The 27,616-nt window shown below is 40.0% G+C and overlaps 1 protein-coding gene across 1 annotated transcript; it reads right to left on the bottom strand.

Annotated features, from left to right (window-relative positions):
* Nucleotides 1–1,262: 1,262 nt before the first annotated feature.
* GLP2R (glucagon like peptide 2 receptor) lies at nt 1,263–27,398 on the bottom strand. Its single transcript, XM_058852477.1, has 14 exons — nt 27,342–27,398; nt 25,903–25,972; nt 20,371–20,479; nt 17,926–18,030; nt 15,606–15,727; nt 13,519–13,625; nt 12,765–12,921; nt 12,108–12,267; nt 10,170–10,230; nt 8,947–9,016; nt 8,423–8,511; nt 7,616–7,754; nt 3,763–3,804; nt 1,263–2,639 (listed from the first exon to the last, which is right to left on the bottom strand). The coding sequence occupies exons 2-14, from the start codon at nt 25,969–25,971 to the stop codon at nt 2,322–2,324; spliced, it is 1,548 nt and encodes a 515-aa protein (XP_058708460.1). The 5' UTR covers nt 25,972; nt 27,342–27,398; the 3' UTR covers nt 1,263–2,321.
* Between the last annotated feature and the right edge of the window lie 218 nt (nt 27,399–27,616).

Here is a 27,616-nt window from a genome sequence, read left to right as displayed (position 1 = left end):
AAAGCTGTGGCAGTCAGGTTTGGGTGTGGGCTGTCTCTGATGTCCTGAGGATTAATAGATCACCTTGTCTTACTGAATGGAGTGCAGACTCCCAGGACTGTGGGAAGCCTTTATCTCCCACCAGGTTTTCTCATAGGGCAGTGGAAATCTGGGAGTAAAGATGAAGAGAAAAAACCTGTTACCAGATCTGCACAAACATAAACCCCTGGGGAATGTTAAACTTTCTGTAGCCTGACAATTACTCAGTGTGCAAATTATATACATAATTCACATAAAATACCACTTTTAAACACCAGCTTAGGTCAGGCTGTCTCCTCCACTCTTGTTTTGTCAGAACAAGATCCTATTTCTTGTCCTTCCCACTGTTTCTGTGTCCAGTCTGTGCACTTGTAGCATCCCTGGCTGCTGCAGGTGGCTTTATCAGCTCCCCAGGCTTCAGTGTCCCTCCAGGGGCTCCACAAAAGGAGCAAAGAAAATCCCAGCAGGATTCCTGACCTTCAAGTTCCCAGGAGGACAGTCAGCTACTCCTGACTCTAACATATGTGAATTGTGAAGTTTGCTGCTGTCCCCTGGAAATATTTACAAATTGGGAGTTTGTAATAATTCTGTCAAGTAAATCATGCTGTATTCGTGGTGTTATCTACTTAGGAAGGTGCTTTCTGAAGGAATCCATGTGATGGTTGTTTTTGTCTGGATCAGACCTCAGGCCAACAGGACCTGCTTATATAACAAGAGTTGATTTTATAAACTGAAAGAGGCAAAAAGCCCAAACACATAATAGAGAGGAGATAATGCAGCTAGAGGGGCTGCTTTTCAAAACACTCAAAACTGGTTTCTTGACCATATGAAAATCTTTAAAATGCAATTAAAATATAAACTATTTCACTGAGATGCCATAAAATCTTACCATTTCAATGTTTTTAACACCTAAGTAAAACACGTTGTAAATCACTTTGATCTCTTTTGTGTCTTAAACAATGGCTCTAGAAGAAATCAGTCTGTTTTAAATTGAGGAAGACACAATGTGTGCATGTGTGGTGTCTGGTGTTTCCAGTGGCTGCTGAAGAAATCCATTGCAGTAAAATTCTTCATAAGCAGAATTCATATTCTAGTAAAAACCCTTTAAAAACTCCAGATCTATTATTTTAAAACAGATCAAACATTTACAGTTTATTAATATATTACTGAAATATACAACTTTGTATTGATTAAATAAACACAGATAGAACTGTAAAAGAAATACTTTTTTTTTAAGTGCCAGAAATATGTTTTTGAACTAGAGCTAGTCAATGAATTGATCTGTTCTTTGCAATAGAAGAGTATAAATATCACAGGTGGCATGGCTAAACCTTTGTAGCCTGATAAATAATCACTGTAAGCTATATTAGCTGGATCATAGAATATTAACCAACTTTATTGCATTTCATGGGTCTCTTGATGAGTTTGGATGTGAGAAATGAAACTTCACCATGGCTCTTGTTAAATGGAGGAAGAAGGATTTCACAATGTTCTTTTGGTGCTGTCACAATCCCATGTCTTTATCCATTTTGGGTCCCCTGGGAGGAAGGTGGAGGCAGAATTTACCACAGTTGTTTTGTCATTAAGGACACATAGGAAAAACCAGAAGTCATGGTGGCTTGTGTCAAAAAAAAAAAAAAAATCCAGAAAAAAATAAAAAGTAACAAAAACTGCATCAGAACATTTCATTTGGGCACATGCCATGGAAATAGTTGGGGTTTTCATCTCATAATGACATTTCCAGCACTAAACTTTTAAGTGAAGATGCTCAAAAATGCAAGCAAAAGCTTGGTCCTTCCCAAGTTTGTTTTTTGGGTTTTATGTATCTGTTTGGTCTGGTTTGTTCTAGAATTGGGGTGGTTTTCTGGAGCTGGGGTATGATTTCAGTCTGTGAAGGAAGGAGTCTTCCACACACATCTCTCTATTGATGAACCACTCCTATGAAAAAGAAAAACTAAGAACTTCTCATGATGTGAGTCAAAGGCAGTACCTATGGATGAAGCTGATAAAATGTGTCTCCAGAGCCTGCATATTCCCAGAGTTCATCCTGCTTCCTTGTGTACAACTCAAAAGCAAAAATGTCAGCTGAAAGCCAGACTGCTCCATGCAGAGGAGCTCTCCTGCCCAGCCACAGGTCAGCCACATCCAGATAAAAATTGTTTTTCTCAGACCAAGGAAACGGGAACAGCTGGGATATCACCTGCTTGGTCCTCACACTGCACATCCCAGAGCTCTGGGCAGCTGCAGGTGACAGATCTTTGCAAACACTGGCTGCTGGCAGCTTCTGTCCCAGGGACAGCCTCCTAAATCTCACTTTCCTCAAAGACTTCCTCGGTGGTCTCTCCGGTGGTGACCTCTCCCTCGCTGCTGTCCGACATGCTCATCTGGGGAGGGCCTGGGCTGGCCTCTGTCCTCTGCCTGCCCAGCAGCTGCTTCAGCTGCACGTCCCAGGGCTTGCTCACCTCCAGGCAGAAGCGCTGCTTGCTGCTCAGCTGCTGCTTTTTCCGTTTCTGTGAACATTTCCTCAGGTATTTTATGTTTTCCCCGACAAAGCAGAGTTTGCAGCCAAAGGGATCTGCCAGCAGGAATCGGGACCACTGCTTCTGCAGCTCTGCTTTCACCTGAGGGGAGGGGAAAATAGTCACTGGTGATGGCATGTGAGGAGCCTGCAGTTCACTGACACTAATACTGGTTGTAAAATAAGAGCTTCCTGCCCTTTTGGGCTTTACCTTGCACCCTGTGCTTGGAGGGGAGGAACAGATTTGTTTGCTAAATCAATCTGAAGAGTTCAACCTCTTCACACTGACTTAAGAAAGTTTTTCCTCTGTAAATGTGACATGTGAGAGTTCAGATGGCTCCCCTGTTTACAGCCTGCTGCAGCGAGGAGGAGGAGGAGGAGGAAAGCCCAGGGGCTGTGCAAGAGAGGACCACGCAGCTTTACCCAAGTCCTGTGCTGGTGCAGCTGCTTTGTTTTGTTAAAACATTTATTGGCAGCCTGATGGAAACCCTCAGCACTGAGTGTCCCCCTGCCTGTGCTGCCCTCAGTTTCAGCTGTGACATTCTCCAGGTTCTGCACTGGTTCCTAACTCTGAACTCCACACAAAGTGTCAGCAAGGTCTCCTCACAGCTCAGGCACACACAACAATCCTTCTCCAGCCCCACAACCAAGGACAGCGCTGCAGCTCCAGGCCCAAAAAGTGCAACCAGCAGGGAATTGAGGAGAGCAAGCTGGGAGGATGGGACTGCATCACCTGCAGCTGCAATTGCACAATTCACCCCAAGCTGGAAATGGAGCAGAACTGATCCAAGAGTGAAACTCCTGAGCCAGGGCCCATCCTGGGTGTACCTGTTGCTGCCTAAGATAAAGAACGACTCCAAAAGTGATCACGTGGAGCTCAGGAGTAAACTCAGGGCTCAGCCTGACTGACCCCACATTCTGGGCTTTGAGCTGGTTAAAGGGGGGGTTTCAGGTGACCCTAAACCTCCAATGGCATTTCAGACCTCCCAGGCCATCCCCACCTCCACAGTGCTATCACCACTCAGCCTTCCATGGAAAATCTTTGCATTTGAGTCCAAACCTGTGCTAGTTCTTGCTGTTCTCTTCACTAAAAACATTTTTACCAGCTCAAAAGAACACATACATGCTCTCAATAAGCAGAGCTGGTCAGTGTGTTCATCATCCTCAGTGCCATTAATGTACTTTACTAATGAACTAAAAACTTCTCTCACAGCATTGTGTCTTACCTCTCCATTAGCAAAGCAATAGAGAACTGCTACCAGAAAACCCTGTAAGAGAAAGGGAGTGAGAGGAAAAAGTCAGTGTGCAGGAAATACCTGAAGGTATAACTCAAATGTGACATTAGTGGTAAAACCATAAATATAAACAGTGTTCCTTAATGTTCAAAAAGGAAACTAGTTGCCTGCATTTATTTATTAATGAAATACTCAGTCACTTGTTTTTGTGAAGGTCCTTGGCAAGTGCAGGGCACATTCTGTGCAGATGCTGAAGAACAGATTACAAAACCCAGTTTTATCTTCATTTTGCTACCCCATAATGTTTTTCTCCAAACCATTGCTGTTATACTGTGACTGCTGCTATTTCCAAATGTGGTAAAATCAAGAAGATGCAGCTTGGTTTCTCATATCATCTGTATGCTTGTTTGTGACTGTTTCACATTTGGGTTCTTTTTACAAATTATTTCTATATTAAGTGATTAGTGTTAGTTCAAAGTTCAGCTACAGTGAGTGTTATGGCCATTTGGAATTGCGGTTTTTCCTTTGAAACTGACTTAGACAAAAACCTTAAAAAATCCTACAGATACAACTTGTTTTAAACCAACCCCCAAATTATTATTTCCATTTGCCTCTTTCTGTCTGTGTTTGATCTCAGGCTAAAGCAGATTACACAGGCTGCATCTCAACCCCACAGACATGCAGATTTATTCCCACTGCTTCAGGAAATGCCCTTTTTTGGTGTGTCCAAAGGCATCTGTGCCACAAGTTCTGATTAAGAGAATAAATACTCTGAGTCCCAAGGAAATATTTATATCGCAACTAAAAAGGTGCAATTCAGATGACAGCATTCAATTGTTCTCATATTTATCCAGAAATGTTTCTGCTTTGCCCAGACATAAGTTTAAAATTAAATTCACATACACAGAAGCTTCCAACATTTTTCACTATATCTAGAATTAACCAATAGCGTTCTGAGCCTGCTGTTAATTTTCTAGCAGTCCTGAATTATTTAGAGTCATTAATTCCTTAAGCATATGTGCAGTTTATCTGCCACACCAGTGGAAATGGGGACAGGAGAAATAGCAAACAGAATTGCTTTCTCCATGTATTTTACTTCTCTCTTTTTTCATGCTTCACCTGGGTTATGGGAGGAAGATATAGTTAATTAGAGTTAATAATTAGTGATATTAAGTACAAATTGTAACAATTACATCACAAATATATAATGTAGTTTCATTTAATATTTCAAATATTAAAATATCTTGGAATATATTATATCAAATACAAATTTCCTAGCTTAAAAAGCAACTTTTTATGCAGAACTTCTCCTGCTCCTGGAGGCAGTTCTCTTTTTTTGGGGGGGCAGAAAGTTCATGGCTCTGCTGGGTGGTTTTTTGTTATGAGTATGAACTCTTAAATTTGACCTCACAGGCACCTCAAGCAGAATCAGGATTTAAACATCCCTGAGCCTGGTGATAACCACTGGGAGAAAGGCAGGGGCTCAGGAGCTGCCTGTGTGAAGCTCCCTGGGCTGATGTCAGTTTGTAAAAACCTCTGGGAATGTCGTTCCCTGTCGCTGCAGGATCGGAGCAGGATCAGACAAGCGCTCTGAAATCCCACCAGGAGCTGGAAGACTTCGCTGATTATTTCTATTTGATGCTCACTTTATATCCTGGTTCCTTTCATGCTTGCTCATTTTTCTCCCAGTAAATTGATTTTCACACTTCGAAACCTTTCCAATGTGTTGTGACTTCTCCAACACACGTGTTCAGAATTATCCCAGTGTGAGTGAAAAGGCAGAATCAGAAATTCAGAAGAAATGTTCATTAGCACCAGTAGGAAAGGACAGATGCACAAGTGAGCCTCGCTGTTGTTCTTCAGTTCTAATGACAGTTGTAATGTGATAAATTACTCATCAGATAACCCAGTTATCTCCACCAGAAACCAGTGGTTTTTTCCTAAGGGTAACAATTTCCATGCACAAGCGAGCCAAGATGTTTAGATTGCTCCATTTCCTAAAGCAAAGCAGCATCATACCTACAACAGAACTCCTATTTAGAATTTAATTTTGTGCTCCTTGAAAATGTTTGAGTTAAACCTTCAGCTGAGATCCCAGGGATAATTGTTTTTCTTTAACAAAACAGTTTAACTGCCTTTTAAAACTACTGAGAAGATTTACAGACTAAACAAATGTAATTGGGTACAGTTTATGTGCTTTTTGGCTAATCCCTTCATAAATAATGCTGCAGCTAAAAAACAGAATCTGCAATAAACATTGGCTAAGATCTCTGGGTATTTTTTAATGGAGCTTTGCTTCTAAAGCATGGCTTGCTTCCAAGCACATGCATGTTTCTCTAAAAGGAGTGAAGTTTGTGTTCTTTAGCAAGGATGAGTAAGCTAGTTTATATATCAGATTTCTTTGTACAAGCCAGTAAATAAAATCTTCACTTAAAATGATTCTGCGCTTTTAAAATAACATCTAGGCACTGCAACCTCTCTAAATAAGGCTATTTCTAACCGAGGAACCATTAAGCTCCCTTCCAACCCAAATAATTCTGGGATTTTGTGAACACCATGTCAGCAGGCTCCTTGGGGTTGTGGCTCTCCAGGAATTCTCTGCTGTCACTTGGGACATTTCTCCCCTCAAGCTGTGGTGGAAATTTTATATATTGAGTATAGCCTCAGTAACAGTGTCAAAACACTGCTGCATACATACACCAGAGCACAGGTGGATATATGCAAAGGTTAAAACCCAGGATCATCATGAATTGTGGGAAAAGTGCAGCAATGCTGGGATGGCTTCGTGCCTCAGGCTGCAGAACAGGGCAGCAGTGTCAGAGCAGTGAATCACTGAGGAGCTGCCACTTGGAGCCACAGAGATCACTGGGCTTTGCAGCAAATACAGATCTGGAAATTGCTGTCCTGGTGTCCCAGGGAGATCAAGGCAGGAAGATGTGGGTGAAGGACAGCTTTGCTGAGCAGGTTCATCAGTACTGTCTCAACAATCACTGAGCAGGCTGCAGAGCTGAAGACAGAGGCAGAGGCAATGTTTGTGCAGTGCCCAGCTCTGGCCGGGCAGCCTGGAGAGCAGAGTCCCAGGGAAGCACCCCCTGGGCTGGAGTGGCCACCAGAGAATCACCCCTGAGCTCCAGTAACAGCTGCCTCTGGAATCTGCACTGGGAGCTGGATGTTTTATTGCACTGGGGCTCCTTCACCCCCTCAGCCTTGCAGCTGAGCTCTCAGGGCAGAGTTCATGTTCCCTTCCTCACCTCAGGCTTTTCCCACTCACCCCAAACTAAGGCAGGGGCACTGAAGAGGAGCCAAGTGCCTGAACATCTGTAAAATCCTCCTGACTGCATGGGTGTCCATCCACGAGAGACATGATTTCTGTTCCATCCATGTGAGGGCTCTGACAAATTTTCTGCTAAAACTAAAAACTGATGCAATGTACAGGACTTTTGTGGGTGCACACCTAGGAGTCCACTGTGTCACTTTGCAGATAATGTGAACAAATTTGGGAAAAGGAAGCCCAAACCTTGGATGAGGCAGACATTCTCATGGTTATGATTTTGGCTGGGAGTGTTTTAAATGGACCATTTGAATCCTGTTTTCAGGGGTCTTTGATGAACTGTTACTTTTAAAGAGGACACCTTTTTTCTGAAAATGTCTGACTCCTTTTTTTGGTGTTTGGGACTATCATTTTTGAGTATGCAGTTCGTGAGTGTTTTATCTTGTTGCTGCAGCAGAGTATTTGGAGACATTGTAGGTTGGGATACAATATTAAATTAAAATCCACTATAACTGTGGTGAGCAGCAAATGTACACGGATCTATGAAAACAATGCTTGCAAAACAGTACTTACATGAAATGAGCTCATTGTCAGCTGAATGAAGAGTCTTATATGTCTTGAAAGTCCTTCCACCTGTTCATCAGTGATGAAGGTAAATACAAATTCGTGGATCCCCAGCAATGGGATCAGCACAAGTGTAGATCTTGCCAATCTTAAAAAGAAAATGATTGTTGTATTTTTAAACATCCTTGGTGCCAAAATAACAAAAACTCAAAGAAATTATTCCAAAAACTTGGCCTCAGTATTCTGACTTTGGAATGGTAGCAGCAGTTTTGTGAATTATTTTGAGAATAATGTGTGCATAAATCTGTGGAAAGTCTAGTTAAAAGGCATGTGTAAATGAGGAGTTTTCCATGGCACATCCTGGCCAGAATAAAGTAATGTCTGACTCTCCATCAGGCTACAAAGATAGTGCTAGAGGGCTTTTCTTTGTCTTCCCAAATTTCAGTGACAAAGGGAAAAATGTGTCACAAAAATGTGTCACTGCAGCAGAGGGCACAGGTGAGAGGAGATACCTGGGACCAGAGATCTCACTGCACTGAAAATGTGAAAATGCCCCCAAAGCTCAGCACACAGGGGCTGACCTGCCTTTGCCTCTCAGACAGGGAAATGTCTGCAGAGCCTGAGTCCCCATTCTGAATATCTATTAAAAATATTCATCATATTCTGAATATCTATTCAGAATATATCTATTTCCCACATTTTGAATATCTATTACACCTGGTGGTGGTAGGTACATGTTTAGAGAAAACTGACAGGTTTTTGATGTGACAAAATTTTTAAAAAGAGGCCAGAACTTCTGTGTCATTTGTTACATACCTGTATTTGTAGTCATGGAAAGTCATTTGCTGAGCTTTCAGTTTGGAAATCAGCATTCTGAGAATTTTTAAGAAGATGCCAAAGTTAACCTCGAAGGAAAATACATATGGTTTACTTACTGCAAATGTTATGACACTAATCAGTTAACTGTTAAATAAATGTATAATTGATATTAAACACTTGCAAAACCTGCCACCAAATAACTGGAATGCAGCTGGGATGAGGTTGGAATACAAGCAGGTTATTTTCACATACTAATCATGCAAAGTTGAGTAACTTAGCATTGCCTTATTCAGGTTGGCATATAATTTGATACATGATCCTTCAGTACAAAATTACATTTCAATTTTTTAATACAGAACCCTGCTTCCTCATTTTTTGAACAAAGCTTTATCTCTTCTGTCACTTCATGTCTCCCATGATATTTCTGTGGTCTTATTTGTTCCAAAATTTTGAAGGACAAAAATGGCACTAATTACAGAGACCAAGGAGGGAGAAAAAAATACAGGTTATAGAATTCTTACTGCAATGGAAAACAACATTGGTCCTCGGATGATCCACCAAATCCCCATGTGTTCATTTGTTCCCCAGCACCTGGAGAATAATTTAAAATATAATTACTTTCATAGAAAAAAAAAATGTTAAAATGCTCAGATAACTTGTGTATGTATTTCAAAAGGAACTTGGTGAAGTTCAATTTTTTCAGGTGGCCCCCAATAGAAATGGAATAAAACTAGGAAGAGTTTCACCAACAACTCTGAAGATCTTTTCACATCAATGTTGATAAAGGTTTCCCTAGACCATAAACTTCTGAACTGTCTGGAAAACTCAGTCCTTGAATCCACAAAACATGACACCAAACCCTCATAATGGAATTAATCCTACTTAAATTATCTGTCTGAAAATGGAGACTGGAAATGAGTAAACTGGGAACTGTGACCATGCTTCTTGATCTGCTAAAAATATGCACACTGTTTCCTTGAAGCTGTCTGTTTTTCTCCTGTTTTAACCTTCTGGTTTGTCCTATTTCTTCTTGCTGATTAGCCTGAGGTTCTGTGGGATCTTGGCTTGTCATTTACAATTTATAAGACATCTGACTCTGTAAGACCGTAATTATGGTTTGGATGTTGCTTATTATCCATGTTGGCATTGCAAATAAAATTCTCTAGAAACCACAAAAAGTAAGAGGAGAACAAAAGATTCCATACATAAAGCACAAAGTTTCTGTGATGTCACCAACAGCATCCCTGGAGACCAGAAACTGGTGCTTGCCAGTGCATGCTCCTGTCCCTGATGCCCTCACCAAATATCAGCTCTCTCTGACTTCCAGGTTTTGTCATAAGCCTCCATTACAATTCACTTTTTTTTCTTTAAAAAGTGGCAGTGAATCCAAATTGAACTCAAAGTCTCCAAGAGAAGCTCTGGTCTCCTCTCCTCTGACAGGATGCTCTCCATGAAGGTCTTGGTGCACACAATTTGCTTCATGTAAATGGATGAACATTTCAGGAGCAGTGGGAGTTCATTCTACTCCTTGCTAAAATGCATAAGTAAATCTGAGAATTCCTTTTTAAGGAAAGTTTTTTAATGTAAAAGTACTAAAATGAACCTTGAAAACGTAACAAGTATCAATAGGTGCTGTATAATCTGATAATTTGCTGCTCAGTTCTTGTGTCAAGTACTGCCAAGGGCTTTCAGCCAAGCAAGCAGAAAGTCAAGATTCCAAAGAACATTTTCTTTAATAACCTACCCTGTGTTCTCCAGTTTGGATCTGCTTATTCCCCAAGGGCCCACAAACAGGATTGGAACAACTGAAAAGAAGAGAAGAGTCTATTCCAGCCAAGCTTGTAGAAATGTGTGGTGAAAAGATTTCTGCTTTTCAGTTTTCTATTCAGAATGGTACAAAAATCAACTTCATCCTGGTTTTCCCCATTTGAATTTGTAGTTCAAAGACAAAATTATTTTTTGTGGTATAGTTGAATCTTGCATTTTCAGACTGATGAATACATTCACACATGAGCACACTCCTGATCTGCTGAAATCTCAATTTCTGACCCTGAGAACTCAAACTGGCACACGAGGCCTCACAGACCACCCTGGGCACAGCTGTTGAATTTTAAAGGAGTTTTCAGTGAAGGCATGGAGTGCTGCCTGGATATTGAAACAGCTGACAAAGGATTGTTGTCCTGGACCCCTCCAAGAGAATCCAAATCACCTCACTGTTGCCCCCAGCCCTTCCTGGAGATCACAGACTGAGGCTGAAAATAAAACCCCTAAAGGATTTCTGCATTATTCCAATGGACTAAAGCACAAATCTCAAATCATCAGCTGCAACAAGGAATGTTCCACTGAATTCTCAACCCAGTAACACACAGGGGATTTTCTGGTGGAAGTGGAAGAAATCAGAGCTGTGGGTCCAGAGCAGGGATATTCAGGATTCTGGAACTCTAACTGAGGTCATGGAGAAAGCTGGAATGTGGCAACACAGAGAAAGGGCCAGAAACAAAATACTCCCCAAGAGAACAGATTTGTGAGCAGGTCAAAGGGGGAAAGAGATAAAAGGGGTCTCACTTGGGTGGGAGATGATGCAAAGAGAGGGTCTGCAGGAACACCTGGGGCATGGGGAACAGAACAGAACTCAGACCCAGGGGGATCTGAGGAGGTCCCATGAGGAAAGGTGACACCAGGATGAGGAGGGGATGATGCCAAATGCAGCTCCTGTGCAGCAGCTGAGGAAATGGCAGTGTGAGCCCTGGGTCAGGGGTGCTACAAATGGCTGTAAGACATGTCCCATCTTAGCAGGGATTGTAATAAATATAAATAAAAAGTAAAGCTAATTTGTGGGGAAAGCCTTTAGAAAATTGGTGAATGTGAAGTGACCGATGGATGAGGACCAACAGGAAAATAATCATTATTATTATTATTATTATTATTAATACTCTTCTGATAAGGAGGAAATTTCCTAACAGAGCTTGTCCACTGCAGTTTGAAGAAGGAATGAAATGACTGATCCCTGTTCCCACAAGCTGGTGATCAAAGCAATGAGGGGATTTAGAGATAATGAAAGAATAAAACAACCAACCAGCACAAAGAACAGTGGTCTTGGTGCATCAGCAACCTGTGGGCTCAGAGAGCCAAGAGTCCTTTAAAGAGGAACATGAGAGGGAGCAGAGAAATCCAGGCATGAATGGTGAGGACCCCCCAAAGGAATTACCTTTAAATTGTCTTTATTTCATAGATAATGCCTGAAATGTAAGACCTGGCTCACACAGTGTTTCAGATTGTCTCCTAACTTAAAGCACACCTTAGATCTTTCAGGTGAGCTGGGAAGGGGAGCATTTAAATGAAAATTGCTAATGATTTTGGTATTTTTGCTGTAGAGGTGCTCTATTACAAAGGGAGGAAATGAAGGTGCTGGTAGCACCATAATATTCAGTGATGACAATATACAGCCCAATATAAAGAATTTTCCACTTCTGCCCACCAGGCATCTGTTTTCTTATGAAACAATTCCCTGATTTCCTGCTCAAGCTGAACTGCAGCCAATGAACCACTGCTGACATATCTCCATTTACAATTGCTGGCTTCAAAACTAATGAATAAAACAGAATTCAGATTTATTTTATTCCCCTCCACTGACTCAGCAAAGCACCACATAATCAGTGCTTGGAAACAGATCTGGACTTACCCCATCCTATCACGATGTATGTCTGCAGCAGTCGTCTTTCAGAGAGCACCACAGTTATCAATAATGTATGCAGATAAATCCCTTCTACTAAAAGCCAGAAGTAATTTGCCCCAACAAAGTAATGCATGAAAAACTGGGCAGTCCTGCAAATGATTACAGTCTGTGGGGATGAGAGACGAGGAGTCACTGCAAATATAGATGTCATGATCTGTATGTGAGAGTTTTTATTGATGAGCTGTTAAATTAATAGTCATTAACATCTTGCAGGTAATTTCCCTTGTTGACATGGGCAAGCTGCATTCCCACAACAACGTACAAGAATAATTTATTCACAGTGGTCACAAATGAGATGTAAATAGGTGCCAAATAAAATCAGAGATTTCTTTCTAAAGGCTGCAAGGTGTGAGTTGTTTTGCTTAAGTGGCTGTTTCTGAACATTACAATCAATTAATATGTTCTTTCTATTCGCTTAAAATAAATCTCTTACAATCAGGATTTCATCTTGATTATCCCAACTTTTATCCACAAAATCTCAGCATCCAAAGCTCAATTTACAAACACCTCAACACTTGATGCTGTAAGGCAAATTTCCAAAACTGTAACTGTTCTGAGCACTAGAAGCACACATTTACTATTAGCTATGAACTAACATGTTACCTCTGGACTCAGGTATAATATCCATCCAGTTTCATCATTTGGCCTTTTTGAGTAAATATTGTAGTACACAGAGTCTTTTATAAGAACTGCTGCTGCACGCAGGATAAAGGATGCAAATAAATTCATATGGATGTAGTTTCTTGTGCAGTGAAGTTTTCTGTGGGAGAAAAAATAATGTATGAATCCTCTGGAACAGATCTAATTTGCAGAAATAAAAATTATTAAAAAACAGCAAAAACCCAGCAAAACAACTGTTGCATTCTTATTGTTGCCACCAATGGATTCTGCTTAGAAATTGCATTTTTATTGTTCCTTAGCAAAATACAAGTTATTTACATGGAATCAACAGGGCGGTTTGGGTTGGAAAGGATCTTAAGGCTCATCTCATTCTATCCCTCCTGCCATGGGCAAGGACACCTTCCACTAGATCAGGATGCTCCAAGGCCCATCCAGCTTGGCCTGAAAATCTTCCAGGAGTGGGGCAGTTTCTCTGGGTGACCTGTGCCAGGGCCTCACAGAAAATAATTTCTACCTAATATCTACTCTAAATCTACCATCTTCAGCTTAAAGCCATTCCCCCTTGTCCTATCACTCCATTCCCTTGTCCAAAGCTCATCCCCAGCTTTTTTGTAGCCCCTTCAGGTACTGGAAGTCACTGGAACACTGGAAACTAAAGAAAAAAATCAATTTCATAAAAAGAAGAATATGAATACAGGGCTCTGTACATTTAAAATGCATGTAAATTTATACTAACCTGAGTAAAGAAAGTATAAACAGAGCCAATACCAGTGAGATGAGAGAAAAGTAATATCCTACAGTGTATAGCAGCTGTAATGTGGTGAGGAGTTTATGTTCTTCTTCCTGGGAACAAAGAAAAATATGTTATGTAGGCAGGGGGACAGAGCAGAAACACAGCTCAGAAACTTTGGGGATTGTCTTCTTTGAGTTTCAAGGAGCCAGGGCAGGATCCTGAGCTCTCTGCACTGCCTTTTGAAATCAGTGTATGACAGAGACACTTGCACCCAGAATTTCTATTTAAATACAAAGGCACTCCCAGAATATTCCCAATTTCCCAAACACCATTGGCAGTGCAAGGCTGAGCCTTGCTGTGATTCTGTGGTGGGTTAAAAGCTGCAGAGATGAGCTCAGTGAAGCTGCACACACCAGGGTGTGTGGCCTGCAGCCACTGCCAGCTGTGCCTGAACAGTTCTGGGAGTCAGCTCTGACTGACTTCCCTCCTGAGTTCAAAGGAAAACAAATAATTATTAAATTAGAGCTGTCCTGAATGTCTTTGAATGCCAAATAAGACCTCAGAGGAGGAAGATAATCTTTCATAGATTATCATGGCACATCCTGAGCTGAAAGGTGCCCACAAGGACTGTTGAACTCCAGCTCCTGGCCCTGCACCAATTTCCTTCCAATTTGCCTAATTTAACATTTCTTTCTCCCAGGTATTTTGTATTTTAGCTGCTTATGTCTACCTCTCAACTATTCAAACTTCTAGCCTAAGGAAAGCATCTCTGAAGAGGGAATGAGATCCAGGATCTGTAATTTTCATAATCCCTATTTGGCCAACAGAGATTTTCTTGGAACCTGTGTCTTTTCCTCAATGAATTTGCTGTTTTTCTTCTTCTACTACTCAGCACCAGGGACTTCAGCACTGCCTTCCTGCCAGCAGTTTTCTCTAATAATTTGATGCTCATGAGCCAAACCTCTCTTGAAGGGGGTGAAAGTGCCCAGGGAAAGCAGGAGATTCCCAGCTGTCAGTCCCTCTGCTCCGTGGAAATATCCCAGCAGGTAAAAACCTTGTAAGAATCTCAAGTTATCATCTTGGCTATTTCAATTTTGCAGCACCAAAGCACATGAAATCAAGCTGATTCCTCTGATGTGTGAAGATACAGGCTCTGGGTTATTTCCAAAATCTTGGGGGGTTTCAATTATATAAAACAAACAGGTACAAGCCCACATTTAGTGTTGGTAGAAAAACTGGTTAAAGCTTTCAAAGAAATTGCCTGTTGTCACACAAGATGAAATAACATGTCTTGCAGAAACAAATATGCTATCCAGAATGGTCAACAAACCTTGGAAAACACTCAGAACTCATGAATATTTATTACATTTGCATAAATAAACTGAAAGTTTGGAAATCCATGTACTTACTATATAAAGAGCTCAGTAAAAACGTAGCAATACACAGAGATACTAAACTAATAATGTTTCATAGCTAATCAGTAAAGCAGTGGTACTTGATAAAGTAAGAAACAAAACTCGGTCAGTATTAAAAATCAAAAAATAATGGTAATAGTGCTTACCTAAGAGACCTAATTCTGACATCTGCTAGGCTGCACTCCATGGCAAAAGAAGTTTGGCTGACAAAGTCCAGCCCCTGGCCTGATGCAATATGAGAAATACAGGAAGGATGGCGTTAGGTGAGGGTGAATCCCCCAGTCTCTGACCAGCCAACTTGGAAATAACCAATTAACAGCTCATGAAATGCTGCAAGGCTCAGAAGGGAAGTTGTCTGACTTTGACAGACTAATGTGATGTGGGAGATGCTTGCTTGACAAGTTGCAGTGGTTTTTTTTGTATTTTATTAGGACAAAATCAGCACATGTGAACACTGGACTCTGAAGAGAAAATAACTTGTGGCATCTAAAGCAGGAATCCCCTTTTTTAATATTTTCTCTTCTGCTTCTTATAAATAAAATAACAGCTTTCCTCTTGGTAATTTAAATGAAATCTGAAGATCTTTTGCAGGTATTAAATGGAAATATTTTGTCAGTTACTCAGGAAAGGATTAAGAAGATTAAAGTTTTCAACCATAATATAAAACATACTTACATTTTTTTGGAAATGATTTTTCTCAGAACATTCTGAACTATCCCGCCAAATGTCTGTGGAATTTTCCTTTGTTTGCCAAATCCCTTCATCCAAGCAGACTCTGTATACATGTCCTACACTTCCTGAAAGTAAACAGAGTTTTGGTTTGAAAGGTCAAAATAGAGATTTCATTTTTCATACACATCTGAAAGATTTCTGCCTTACACCTCCACAATAGACTCCACACCATCCATACTCAAAAAAATAATAAAACCCACTTTTCTTTTGCCTTTGTCAATATATTTTTTATATTGACATAGGACAAAGTGGGAATGTAATCCAGCAGAAAGAAATTCCCAAAATGTATCTGGCTTTTACAGGAAAACCCACACAGTAAAGCCAAAACAGAAGCCCACCTCTCACTTTATTAATTTTTCCTCGTTAAGCTCATGAATGGGTAATTCATTGAGCAGGATTTGGGTGGGGAATGCTCTTTCTCCTGATGCTGCAGGCTGGTGTTTCATTTCTGTGCTCTGGGGCCCTGCAGCAGCTTGGGTGAACCGATGAAGATTTCTTGGTTTTCCAGCATTATCCCAATTTATCCTAATTAGGAATTTGCCCAGAGCATCAGAGGAAGGGTGTGAGGACCCTGGGTTGTGTTTGATGTTGTCCTTAACAGCTGCCATCTGTTTATTTCTAATCAGACCTGAGCTTTTCCCATCATTTTTGAGTTGAAGTGTTTAAGGGTGGTGGCAACAACCAGAATATCTCATTTTGCTCAGCTCAGAGCTGGGAGAATTGCTTTGGGAGCACAGTTTGTTGTGATGGAGCAGGATGATATGAACACTAGACACTGGAAAAAAACTTAAACCATCCATGAAATGTGATCAGAAATTTTGCTTTTGTAGAAATTCAGACAGAAAAAAAAGTCTCCATTCCATGGAGGCAAGATGCTTTTGTTTATTATGAAGAGCTGGGTGTGTTCTGAATGGTTGGCAGAAGAAGTTGGGGAGATCAGATAGAAACTTGGTATCTTACTGCTTATTAGCATCAAAATTATTTATAAAATTATTATATTTATAAATTTAAAATACATTATATATATTAAATATATATTATACATCTATTTTAATATATATAATGCCTATATTCTAATATATAATATATAAAACACATATAATTTTAGTCTATATAATACAATATATTATTATACATAATATGAGTTTTATATATTTATATATAATATATATAATTTTAAAATATTTTATATGATATATTATATATATCATACAAAATATATTATATTTATAAAATAGATTATATAATTATTATATTAGATTACATTATATAATATCTTATATCTTATGTTTTATATTATATATTACATTTTATATTATATTATATTATATTATATTATATTATATTATATTATATTATATTATATTATATTATATTATATTATATTATATTATATTATATTATATTATATTATATTATATTATATTATATTTTGTGTATTATATATAATATATATTTTATATTATAGATTATATATTATATATTTTGTAGAATATATTATTTATTATATATTATATAAAATATTAAATATATAATTATATTTAGTATAATATATTATTTATTATATAAATTATATAATATATAATTATATTTAATATAAATTATATTAAAGAACAAACCACGTGTTTTTTGCCTGCAGAAAGCTGGGATAAGCAGCTGGCAGTAGTCTCCCATAAATTAAAGGACTTGGGCAGAACTGGTCCCTCCGAGGGGAATTAGAAAAGCAGCTCAGAAAGGGAATTTGGCAGGATTCAGAAATGCTGCCCTGTGGTGATAGCAGAGCCCTTCCATTCCTTCATGGGAATCTTGTTTGGTCCCAACCCTTTTTCTCCTGGGGGTGATTTGTTCCCCCGTTCCCGAGAGGCTCCCAGTGCATTCCCTGCAGGAAAGGGAGGCTTGGGGGGCTGCTCTGCTCCCCACTCGCTGCTGCTCCGCTCTCCTGCACCGAGTTTGGCTCTTCCAGCTCTCTGCAATCGTGTCTGGAGCAGCAGGGACCCCCGAAACTGAACCCTGAGTCTTTTACTCTGAATAAACCCTGGCAGTGTGCTTCTGTGACCTTGCAAATGCTGCTTTACAGCAGAAAATACAGAGCTGTGGCAAGCACAGATGGAGAAAAAGAGCAAAGAAACATCGAAAATGATTTTGTGCCTCAGTTCAGAAGTGGTAGAAAGAGGTGCGACTTTTTCTCCCTTCAGAGGACACTGAATTCCTTTAGCTGAATTCCTGGCACAAACTCCAAGACAAGGTACCACTTTCACGTTACCATTTTCCAGCCACGGCAAATACGAAGGACAAGGGACAGAGACATTTCCTGGGGGTGAGTAAGGCCAGCAAACAAACTGATCAAATGTCCCATTGCAGTGTACTCCTGGGGAGAGAAGCAAATACGAGTTTTACACAAAGCTGTCCAGACAATGGACAATCATGGAAACCATTCCAGGTAACCTGCAGCTCCTCCAGAGTAACAAGATGTTGCAGATAAATGTTGTGTATTCACTGTGCAGTGCTCCATGCACAGCACAGAAACAGGAGCTGCCCTTCTGCCCTGACTCCACTCATCATCACCTGAAGGCTTCACACTCCCCACTGAGCTTAAAATCACCAGGGAGCTCACCAGGGTCTGCAGATTCCTTCTGAGGGACAGCACAGGGACAGCTCCAACCTCTGCTCTGGGACAGGGACAGCAGCCAGGGAACGGCTGGAGCTGGGCCAGGGGAGGTTTGGGTTGGATTTTAGGGAAAGGTTCTTCCCCCAGAGGTGCTGGCATTGCCCAGGATCCCCAGGGAATGGTGACATTCCCAAGGCTGCCAGAGCTCCAGGAGAGCTTGGACAGAGCTCCAGGGATGCCCAGGGTGGGATTGTTGGGGGGTCTGTGCAGGGACAGGGACTGCACTGGGTGATCCTTGTGGATCCTTCCAGCTCAGGGTGTTCTGTGATTCTCTGATTTGATGATTGTATGATCCTCAGGCCTCTGTGGTCCAAATGGAAGAGTCAGATCCCAGCCATGCTGTCCCTCGCTGGGTTTGGTGCATGCAGCAGTTGGGTAAATGGAATATATTCCACCTTTCCACCCCTGTCACACCAGTTCTCAGCTCACACTGCTTCTGTCACCCTCTCACAGTGATCCTTTTTAGTTTTTGGGCAATATCTCTTATTCCTAGAGAGATTATCAGAGGTTATACCTCTGGTAATAGCTCAGAGTAACTCAGTTTTAACCTTCACAGTTATCACATCACCCACAGACTGGAGGTTAAAATAAAACATTTGAAAATGAAGAATTGAAATGGTGCAGGCAGGTGACAGCAACATAAAGTAAAATACATTAATGGCTGCCCTAGTGTCTTGGTTTCTGTCTTTCTTTTAAGATAACACCAAAGTTCTCTCTTAAATGTTTTTGCTCATCCTAAACCAGAAGAGAATATCCCACTTTATTTTCCATAGTGCTTAGTAATACTTTGAGAAAATTGTGTAGGAAAAAGAACACAGGGAGCAAGAAAGATATCTCTGTGCTATCTCACCAGCATCTTTTTGGGGTGCTTCTGCTAAAATGCAGAGCACAGATGTACATTCCTGCTCATTCTGCTGTACCTTTGAGGCTGAGCATCTGTGTTATGCAGCTGTTAGCATTTAGAGCTGCACTTTTATTGTTCTTTTCCCCAATTTCTGTTTGTTCAAGTGTGGACTGGGGAGGCTGCCAGGAGAAAAAATAACTTTTTTTTTTTTTTAATTTTTTTTTTAATTTCATGAAAGCTGAAGTTCTGTTGATCACCCACTAAAAAGTACTGCCCTCTGATACCTTGCTGGGTCACCTGGCTTAGTTCTAATTGCCACCAAAGCCATCATTCTCTGCTTTCCTGGCAAAAGACATTGTTCTTTTGCATCATGCTAATGTTTCCTGCACACCAGGTGCTCACCACAGCCTATTGACCTCCAGCTGCTCTCTACTGTTCCTTTCTCCCCTGTCAGCATTAGTTGGAAGCCACCCTGCAGGTGTACTGCCTGAGCTGATGGGTGATCTGCTTTCCCTGCTTCCCATAAAATCTTTGGTCCCCTCTGCAGTCCTCATCACTGTCTTGTTCCTTGACTGTAGTCACACAGTCAGTCACTTGTGGAAGCTTCTTTTCTCTGGATTTCTGTGGTTTCCCCTTCACTATTTTCCACAAATGGCTCTGACTTCTGACCCCTCCCAGTCTGGAGTCACCAACAAATTTGGGGAGTGCTTTCAATGCCTGCCTATAGGCAGTGAGTCCAAAACAGAGAGCACAAATTCACTTTTCATCTTTCCTTGGTCAACAGCAGCCACACCTTGGGCTTCTCCAGCTGCTCACACCAAAACTGTGCCATCCTCTCCAGGAGACAGACACCTAGCTGAGCAGAGTTTATACATTTAGGAGTATATAATCTTACATTTATACATTTAGGAGTGAAATAATGATGGAATATGAAGTCCCCTTTAGGCAAACAGCAGAAAACTTTGAGCACCCACTCAAAGGAGGGAGGTGTGAATTCAGGAGGAGACACTCTAGGTGTGCTGCTCTTCATCTAAGCATCCAAAACCACCGAGAAAGGAAAAGAAAAAAGGGACTTTGGGCTAATATTTGTGTCAGGTGAATTGTTTACATTTAGAACTTAGGAACAGACATACAGTAAGACAATATTTGCACATTCATCATTGTTACTCTAAATGTTTCATTGTTTAATTCCTTACCACTGTCTACAGATGATTCCTGCAGCATTTTCAAGCATTCCTGTTTATATTTGTTCCATCCAGTAGTGGTTTTTTCCAGCAGAGAACCTTTGGCCTGGGAGTGAAAATACTGTACAGGAGAAAAATCAGAATATTTTAGTCCGTAATGACAAGTTTCTTTCTATTTTAAGAAATTCTGGTCTGAGCACAGAAATAAGGAGAGGAGAGGAAAGGAGAGGAGAATGGAGGAATAGCAGGTAAAAAAGGTCTAAAGGGCTTTTTGGTTTTAGAATATTTTTGAAGATAATCAAGCACACCTGGTTGAGTAGTATAGAAAAAAAAAACCAAAACTGGACAAAACAGGAATGAATAAGCAATGTTATTTAGGTACTAACACCTCTGGTGCATTCTGTACTCCTCCCCAGCATTCCACTTATTTTACCAGCAATTGCAACTGTGCCATTGACACCTTTCTATTCTTCTTCTTTTTATTTTTTATTTTTTTAAGAAACACTTTTGTACATTTTAGTTTAACTTACCCATTTACACCATGTTGCCCTTTCTGCCTCAATAGGGCACCACTTTACTTTCTTCTTGTGTCCAGAGGTGAGAAGAGTCTTCACCCTCTAGATTTCCCACATAATAAAATGACAGAATAATATCCAACTGAACAATATGTGGCTGTGAACTTCACTTTTGTTCCTTTAAACCTATGGTTTGTTTTTTATTTTAATGCAGAAAATCATATTTATTTACTTTCAAAGCAAGAACAGCTAGCTCTTATGCAGGATCACCATTTCATGCATTTTTACTGTGTAAAATGTTGCCTGCTCAAAACTCTGCTTTTAGTCTCTCAGCTAATTTCCAGACACCCTGCTTTAAGCTCGAGGGATTTGAAAGGCTATAATCATTCTTCCCTGGATGGGCTTGCAAGATAAGGAGAGAATATTTACAGCAGCCATGAGAAAGGAATGCATGTTTCCAAAATAAAAAAGCATCTTGACATTTCCCTCATGCAGGCCTCAAAATGTTGGGAGCCAGGGGAGATTCTTCAGACACTTGTGGGTCAGTGAACCTGATTTGAAGAGGCAGAGACATGGGGATGACGCATTTGTGGACAGGACTGCTGGGCTGAAGGAAGAACACTCCGGTTCCTGATAAACAAATGCACTCAACAGCCAAGGAAATAGAAAGGAAAGTTTGCAGTGGCTACCTGGGAGCTTGGCTGGTCCCACTCCATCAGCCAAGAGCTGCAGACACAGCCATGGAAAAGTTCACTGGGCAAGAGTGAGGAGCAGGTTTGGCCTGAATGACAATTCCACATCAGTGCCTGATGGAATTGTCCATTCCCTCAAGTCTGCAGGCACAATCACACTGGGCACTGTCAGTGTAAATACTGTGAGATAAATTTGTTTTGGTCATGTAGCCAATACCTGGTCACTCTTGATGTAAATACTGTGAGATAAATTTGTTTTCTACCATAAAACTTTCTGATGAAAAAAATCAAGTCTGCACAGAATCAAAGCTGCAAGCTCCCCAGAAAAAAAAAAGAGCTGTCAGCTCTTATTTTTATTTTATATTTTTATAATATATAATATATTATATGATATTATATATTATAATATAACATATAACACATAACATATAACATATTACGTATTATATATTATATATGATATATATGATATATGATATATGATACATGATATATGATATATGATATATGATATATGATACATGATATATGATATATGATATATGATATATAATATATTATATATTATATATTATATATTATATATTATATATTATATATTATATATTATATATTATATATTATATTATAAATAAATATATAATATATATTTATATATAATATATATTTTATATATATTGAAAATATTAATTTTAAATATAGTTAGAAGGACATATTTAAAAAATTCAATTTATTAATCAAAACGAAACATTTCACAGAGTAGCTGTGGCTGCCCCAAGTGTCCTTAATGGTTGATCTAAAAGACTCAGAAATCCCCTTAGGTTTATGTTTCAAATAAATAATAAACACATATTCAACAGGAAAAGATAAATTGAATGGCAGCAGCTTGTGAATTGATTATCAGATACTTATGGAGGGAGTACCAACAAAAATAGGCTGAAAAAAGCAATCCTGATGTTTGTGCACAACTATTCAGGGTGCAGGGGCCTGCACCCTGGGGAAAGCCATAAATACAGAGAAAGGCTGAGGAATGCTGGCAGTGCCTGGGAATGGAAAATCAGCTTCCATTCCCTTCTTGGTTTGGAAAGGGTTTGATGCAGGTGCCCCAGGGAGGAGATTTCAGTCTTTTCTGCAGTGGGACATCCTGTTCAGGCCTTTCAGTATGAGCTGTGTGTTTAGAGTTATTTACCATCCTGGGAGAGTCAGAGAATGTCCCAGGGATCCCCCAGTCAGCTCCTGGCCCTGCACAGACCCCCCAAGAACCCCACCCTGTCCTGAGGCTCTGTCCCAGCACTCCTGGAGCTCTGGCAGCCTCAGGGCTGTGTCTGTTCCCTGGGGAGCCTGGGCACTGCTCAAACTCCTTCTGGCTGGAAAACTCTCCTGATATCCAACCCAAACCTCCCCTGACACAGCTTCATTCCACTCCCCTGGGACATGGGTCACAGAGGGAGCATTTTGATACCTCTGAGCTGCCACTTGAAGGCAAAGCAAGCAGACTGGGAATAAGGAAAAAACTTTGGAGGGAAGGGGAAATGAAGTGAGGCACCTTGATGTTCTGTGTTTCAGTGAAAAGGAGTCAATGAAAGGTCAGAGGCAGGCTTGCCTCAGTGTCCTGCTGTGGATGCTGACTCTGAAACAGAGAGCTGTAGAAGTCACAGGCCGCACAGCTTCTCAGTCTTGCCTGAGAAAGCTGCCTGGGAAAACATGAGGAGGAATCAAAACAATCCTCAGAGACAAAAACCAGCCTTGCAGGTGTTGTTTTTCTGTCCCTTGTTTTCTTTGCAGGAGAAGGTCAGAGGGTGGTGAGCCCCACTGCCCAATGATGGTGATGTAGTAGTTTACTGACCAATAAGTTTCCTTTCTGTACTTTCCACATATCGCTCTATAAAACAGACCTGAAGCAATAAACTGAGAGAAATTCTCCTGATGGACTCCAAGAGAGTCTGTGTCGTTCTTCCCAGCCATTCCTAACAGAGCGACATCCTGCCATCCATGGCTCCTCAGAGAGGGGCACAGGGTCTCTGAGGAAGAGGATGGTCTCTAGTGAGGGTCAGTGTGAGGAGCACAGCGATCACTGCTGCACTCTGCAGCCTTTCCTGTTGGAGAAGGCCAAGTGACAGAAGAACAGAATTACACAATGGTTTGGGTTGGAAGGGACCTTAAAGACAAGAAAGATCTTGTTCCAAGGGCAGGGACACCTTCCACGATCCCAGGTTTCTCCAAGCCCTGTCCAGCCTGGCCTTGAGGAGTCCCAGGGACGGGTCCTGTGTGCTGAGAGGAGCCAAAACTCCTGGCACAGCCCAGGAAAGCTCCATCATGATCCAGGGTTTGGCTTAGACACAGTGCAAGTTCCATGGTACAAATACAAACTTCCAGGGAAATTTCCCATGATCTCAACCAGTGGGAGCACACAGCTTTTGATCTGTTCAACCTTTCAGCTGCCATTCCGCCACTGCTTTTAAACAGCGACTCGAGAAAATCAAACTCAGACAGAAACTCGGCAACTCTGTGATCTTTTGTCCTACACTGGAGATCATTTCATGTTGTCTGAAGTTTTTTGGTAAAAAAAGAACTGCCTCAGCCTGCCAGCCTGTCCCCTGCCTGCTCTGAAGTTCACCCATGAGGAAATTTAATCAAAATTCCCTGGAAGTGTCTGGCCATTAATTTAGATTGCACCAAGAAGACACCACTCTTTAGAAATTTGTTGGATGCAGAAGAAAATGCTGCTGGAAGCTTTCATTTAGGAAATGGATTCTATTTGGTTGCAGAGATGTTTAAATTTAAGTTTTTCATAACTGACCCCAGTAAAGTCAGAATTTCACCCTTTTAATTTTTTTTTTATACTAAGTTAGCAGTGAAATGAAATGCTCCTGTTTATTCCGTGTGCTCTTATGGACAGAAAAAAGCCCCTTCAATTTAGGCATAAACTAAAAATAAATGCTGAAAAATATTTATTCATTCTTTCAGCCATGATCCAGGTTGAGTCTGACGGATATTTTCCTAGCTATAGAGGTTTTTGCTAGAAAATACAGATATAGTGATTTATGGCTGTTATTCCTTTAAATGTTTCTTTCTTATGAAATAAAATATAAAGAAATACAGCTCATATTTCTTTAAACAATTTGCAAGAGCCACTATGACAATTTAATTCACTGTGATTAGTCCAGCAAAGTTTTGATCTCACAGAAGTATTTGGGAGATTTTCTGTTAGCAGTGATGGAACTGATGCTTTGGCTGAGGTGTCTCACAAATCTGAGAGTTTCAGTTCTAGAAACACAAGCTCTAAGCAGAGAAACTCCAGATTTGAATTACATGAAATTATTGGGAATATTTTATTTTTAAAAAAAAAAGAAAAAAATAAAAAGAAAAATGTATTTATATCTTCATAATTTTTTCTTCATAAAAATGCTGGAAACACAGATATGTTGGCAGCATGCAGCTGCAAACCCACTTTCTTAGAAACCCAAGAAAATGGAGATTAAGTGGATAGAAATACCTTCTTGTTTTCAGTTGATTGTCTTGATGCCCATACACATCATAGAAATGTACCCTAAATAGATGTGTGAATTTTAGTTAAATTGAAATTTACCAAATGTCAGTAATTGTTTTAAAATTTTATTCAAACTAAGATATTAATAAATAAATAGGGATTACTAAAAATCTAAATCCCAAAAATCTACATGAAAATTTCCTTGAAGTGAATTACACAGATATTTTCTCATTAAACCTATACCCATTCTAAATTATAAGGTAAGTAAGAAGTAAGCATTTCAAACTTTGTAAAGATTTAGGGGAAAAAATAAAACTAAAACAGTTTAATGGACCTCTACAAGAAATAAAGGCAGAAATCTCATACAGATTTATTTGCTTTCTGTGTGAAGGTGAGGTGCAGGATTCAATGCTCACAAGTCAGAGGCTAAAAGGTTGTGCCAGAAACAAATCAAAGCTGGGTTTAGAACAGAGAAAAAACAGTAGAAAAGAAATGTGATTCATAATAGTATTTTTATCTGGTAGGAAAACTGAACAAAAAAATGTAATTCAATATCGATCAATACTGGTATGAAAAGTGATTGTGTAAATTGCTGTAAATATAATTTATTCACTGTATGAATGAGGATTAATAGAATAAAATTGTAATAAATGACCTAGCCAGAGAGAGTTCTAATGTAAAACTACAGCTTTGCAGCCATCATTTCTCATGACTGATTAGTAATAAAGAGGAGCTGTTATGTCAGAAGGATTTTTGGTGCAAACACGCTGGTTGTGACAGTTAAAATGCTACATGCTAGGAATTCACTTTTATACTTTTTGCATTATTAATTGTTGAATTAGCTTACCTGTTTCACAAGAAACAGCACCATGATGGAGCTGGCAGATGTTGGAGGGATCCTGGACCAGAGTCCCATGCTGGAATAGAGAGCAAAAAGTGTCACCATGCCCACTTGAATAAATTTGTCCCAAATATTCTGATATTTCACTCTATAGATCAATTCTACTTAAAAAAATATAAAAAAAAATAATAGAAGTAAAAATTAAAAGTCTTCTTTTATGAATGCCACTGTTCCATGAATCTTCTTTCCAAATAAGTGAGGAAGTCTCCTTAAGTGTTTGGCTTTGCTAGACTCCAGCTACGTTTTGTTTTTTCTGATTAAAGGCAGAGAGAGCTCAGTCTAAACTTCACAGCAACTCTGCTTACTGTAGCTGGTCCATTAGCCAATAAGAAGTTAGAAAACTATTAAAACATTAAAGGGCTGATCCTGTTCCTTGAGGCTCCACAGGAATTTTGCCAGTGATTTTTCCAGAATGCAATCCAGCTCCAGAGATACACATATGTATAAATATATTTATATACACCTCATGAAACCAATAAAGGACACCTTAGAACACAGAAAAATTGTGTAGGAAGCTTGGGTTCTGTCAGAAAGCTGCTCAGTAAAAGTTGGTTTAATGCTTTCTGATCATATTTTGTCAAATGTGCAGGATCAGGGAGAATCTAAATATGAAAAGAAAAAAAAATGTTAGGAGCAGTTAAGTTTTATTACAATTGTTGTGATGTTCAGTGATGTTCAAAGGTGCCAGGTGGATTGTGGCTGTCTTGGTGTTACCTGCAGATATTTGGTTTACACACCTCTCAACTTCATTCCAGCAAAAATCACTGAATATAACACTTTGCTTGAAGTAAAGTCCAGCAAATCGATTTGCTCCTCTCTTATTTTCTTTCTTTTTTCACAGTTTAGACAGAACTAACCAATAAATACTCATACAATTTATTTCTATTAAACAGAGCATTCTTGCTTGAAAAAATTGATTTGAAAGTTGTGGTACCAGCATTGCTAAGGCTCGAGCAAAAAAACTGTCTGTGAAACATCTCAGATTGCAGCTGTCATCCAGAAGGTATCAGTGGTTTCACAGGCCTTAAAATATCTTTAATTACAGCCACATGCAGATTACTGAAGGAATAGGAACACAGAGAAGTGTTTAATCCCTGGAAGGATTTCCCTCCCTTCCTCCCTCCCGCTCCTGCTCTCACACTTTGCTCCCAGTCCTGTTCTCACAAGTGCTACAACCCTGGAGAAAGTGCAGTGAGACAAAGATGCAGGGTAAAAACACCTCCTGGCTCCAGCTCCACTTCTGGGTTTTGTTTTTTTGTGAGATTTGCTCTGCCTTTGTAAAGCAGACCTGCTCGGTCCTGCACTCTGCTGCTGGCCAGCTCTGGAAGCTGAGCTTTGAATCAGGCATTTATCCTGCCAGCCCTGAGTTTCACCCTGGGACTCACCTGCTTCTCCAGCTCTCACATCTCTGGGCAGAGAGATGTCCTGAAAATCCAAATTGTTTTCATTAGAAGATCCCTGTGTGACTTCAGTGTCTGTCCTGTGGAACTGTTCTCCCCCAGGGCATGTTTTGACTTTACAGTTGTAAAATGAAGCAGAATTACTGACACCCCAGCTCCTTTTGGTTCTTTGCATCACCAAACAGGCAGAAAAAACAATATATATATAACTTGTCAAGGTGGGGAATGGTTCCTAGATGAAGGAAAAAGAAATGCTATTT

This window comes from Poecile atricapillus, chromosome 17 (genome assembly GCF_030490865.1).
Source record: "Poecile atricapillus isolate bPoeAtr1 chromosome 17, bPoeAtr1.hap1, whole genome shotgun sequence".
Classification (NCBI taxonomy): domain Eukaryota; kingdom Metazoa; phylum Chordata; class Aves; order Passeriformes; family Paridae; genus Poecile; species Poecile atricapillus.
Note: the sequence above shows the minus strand (reverse complement) of the source record. Positions and strands in the feature narration are given on the sequence as shown.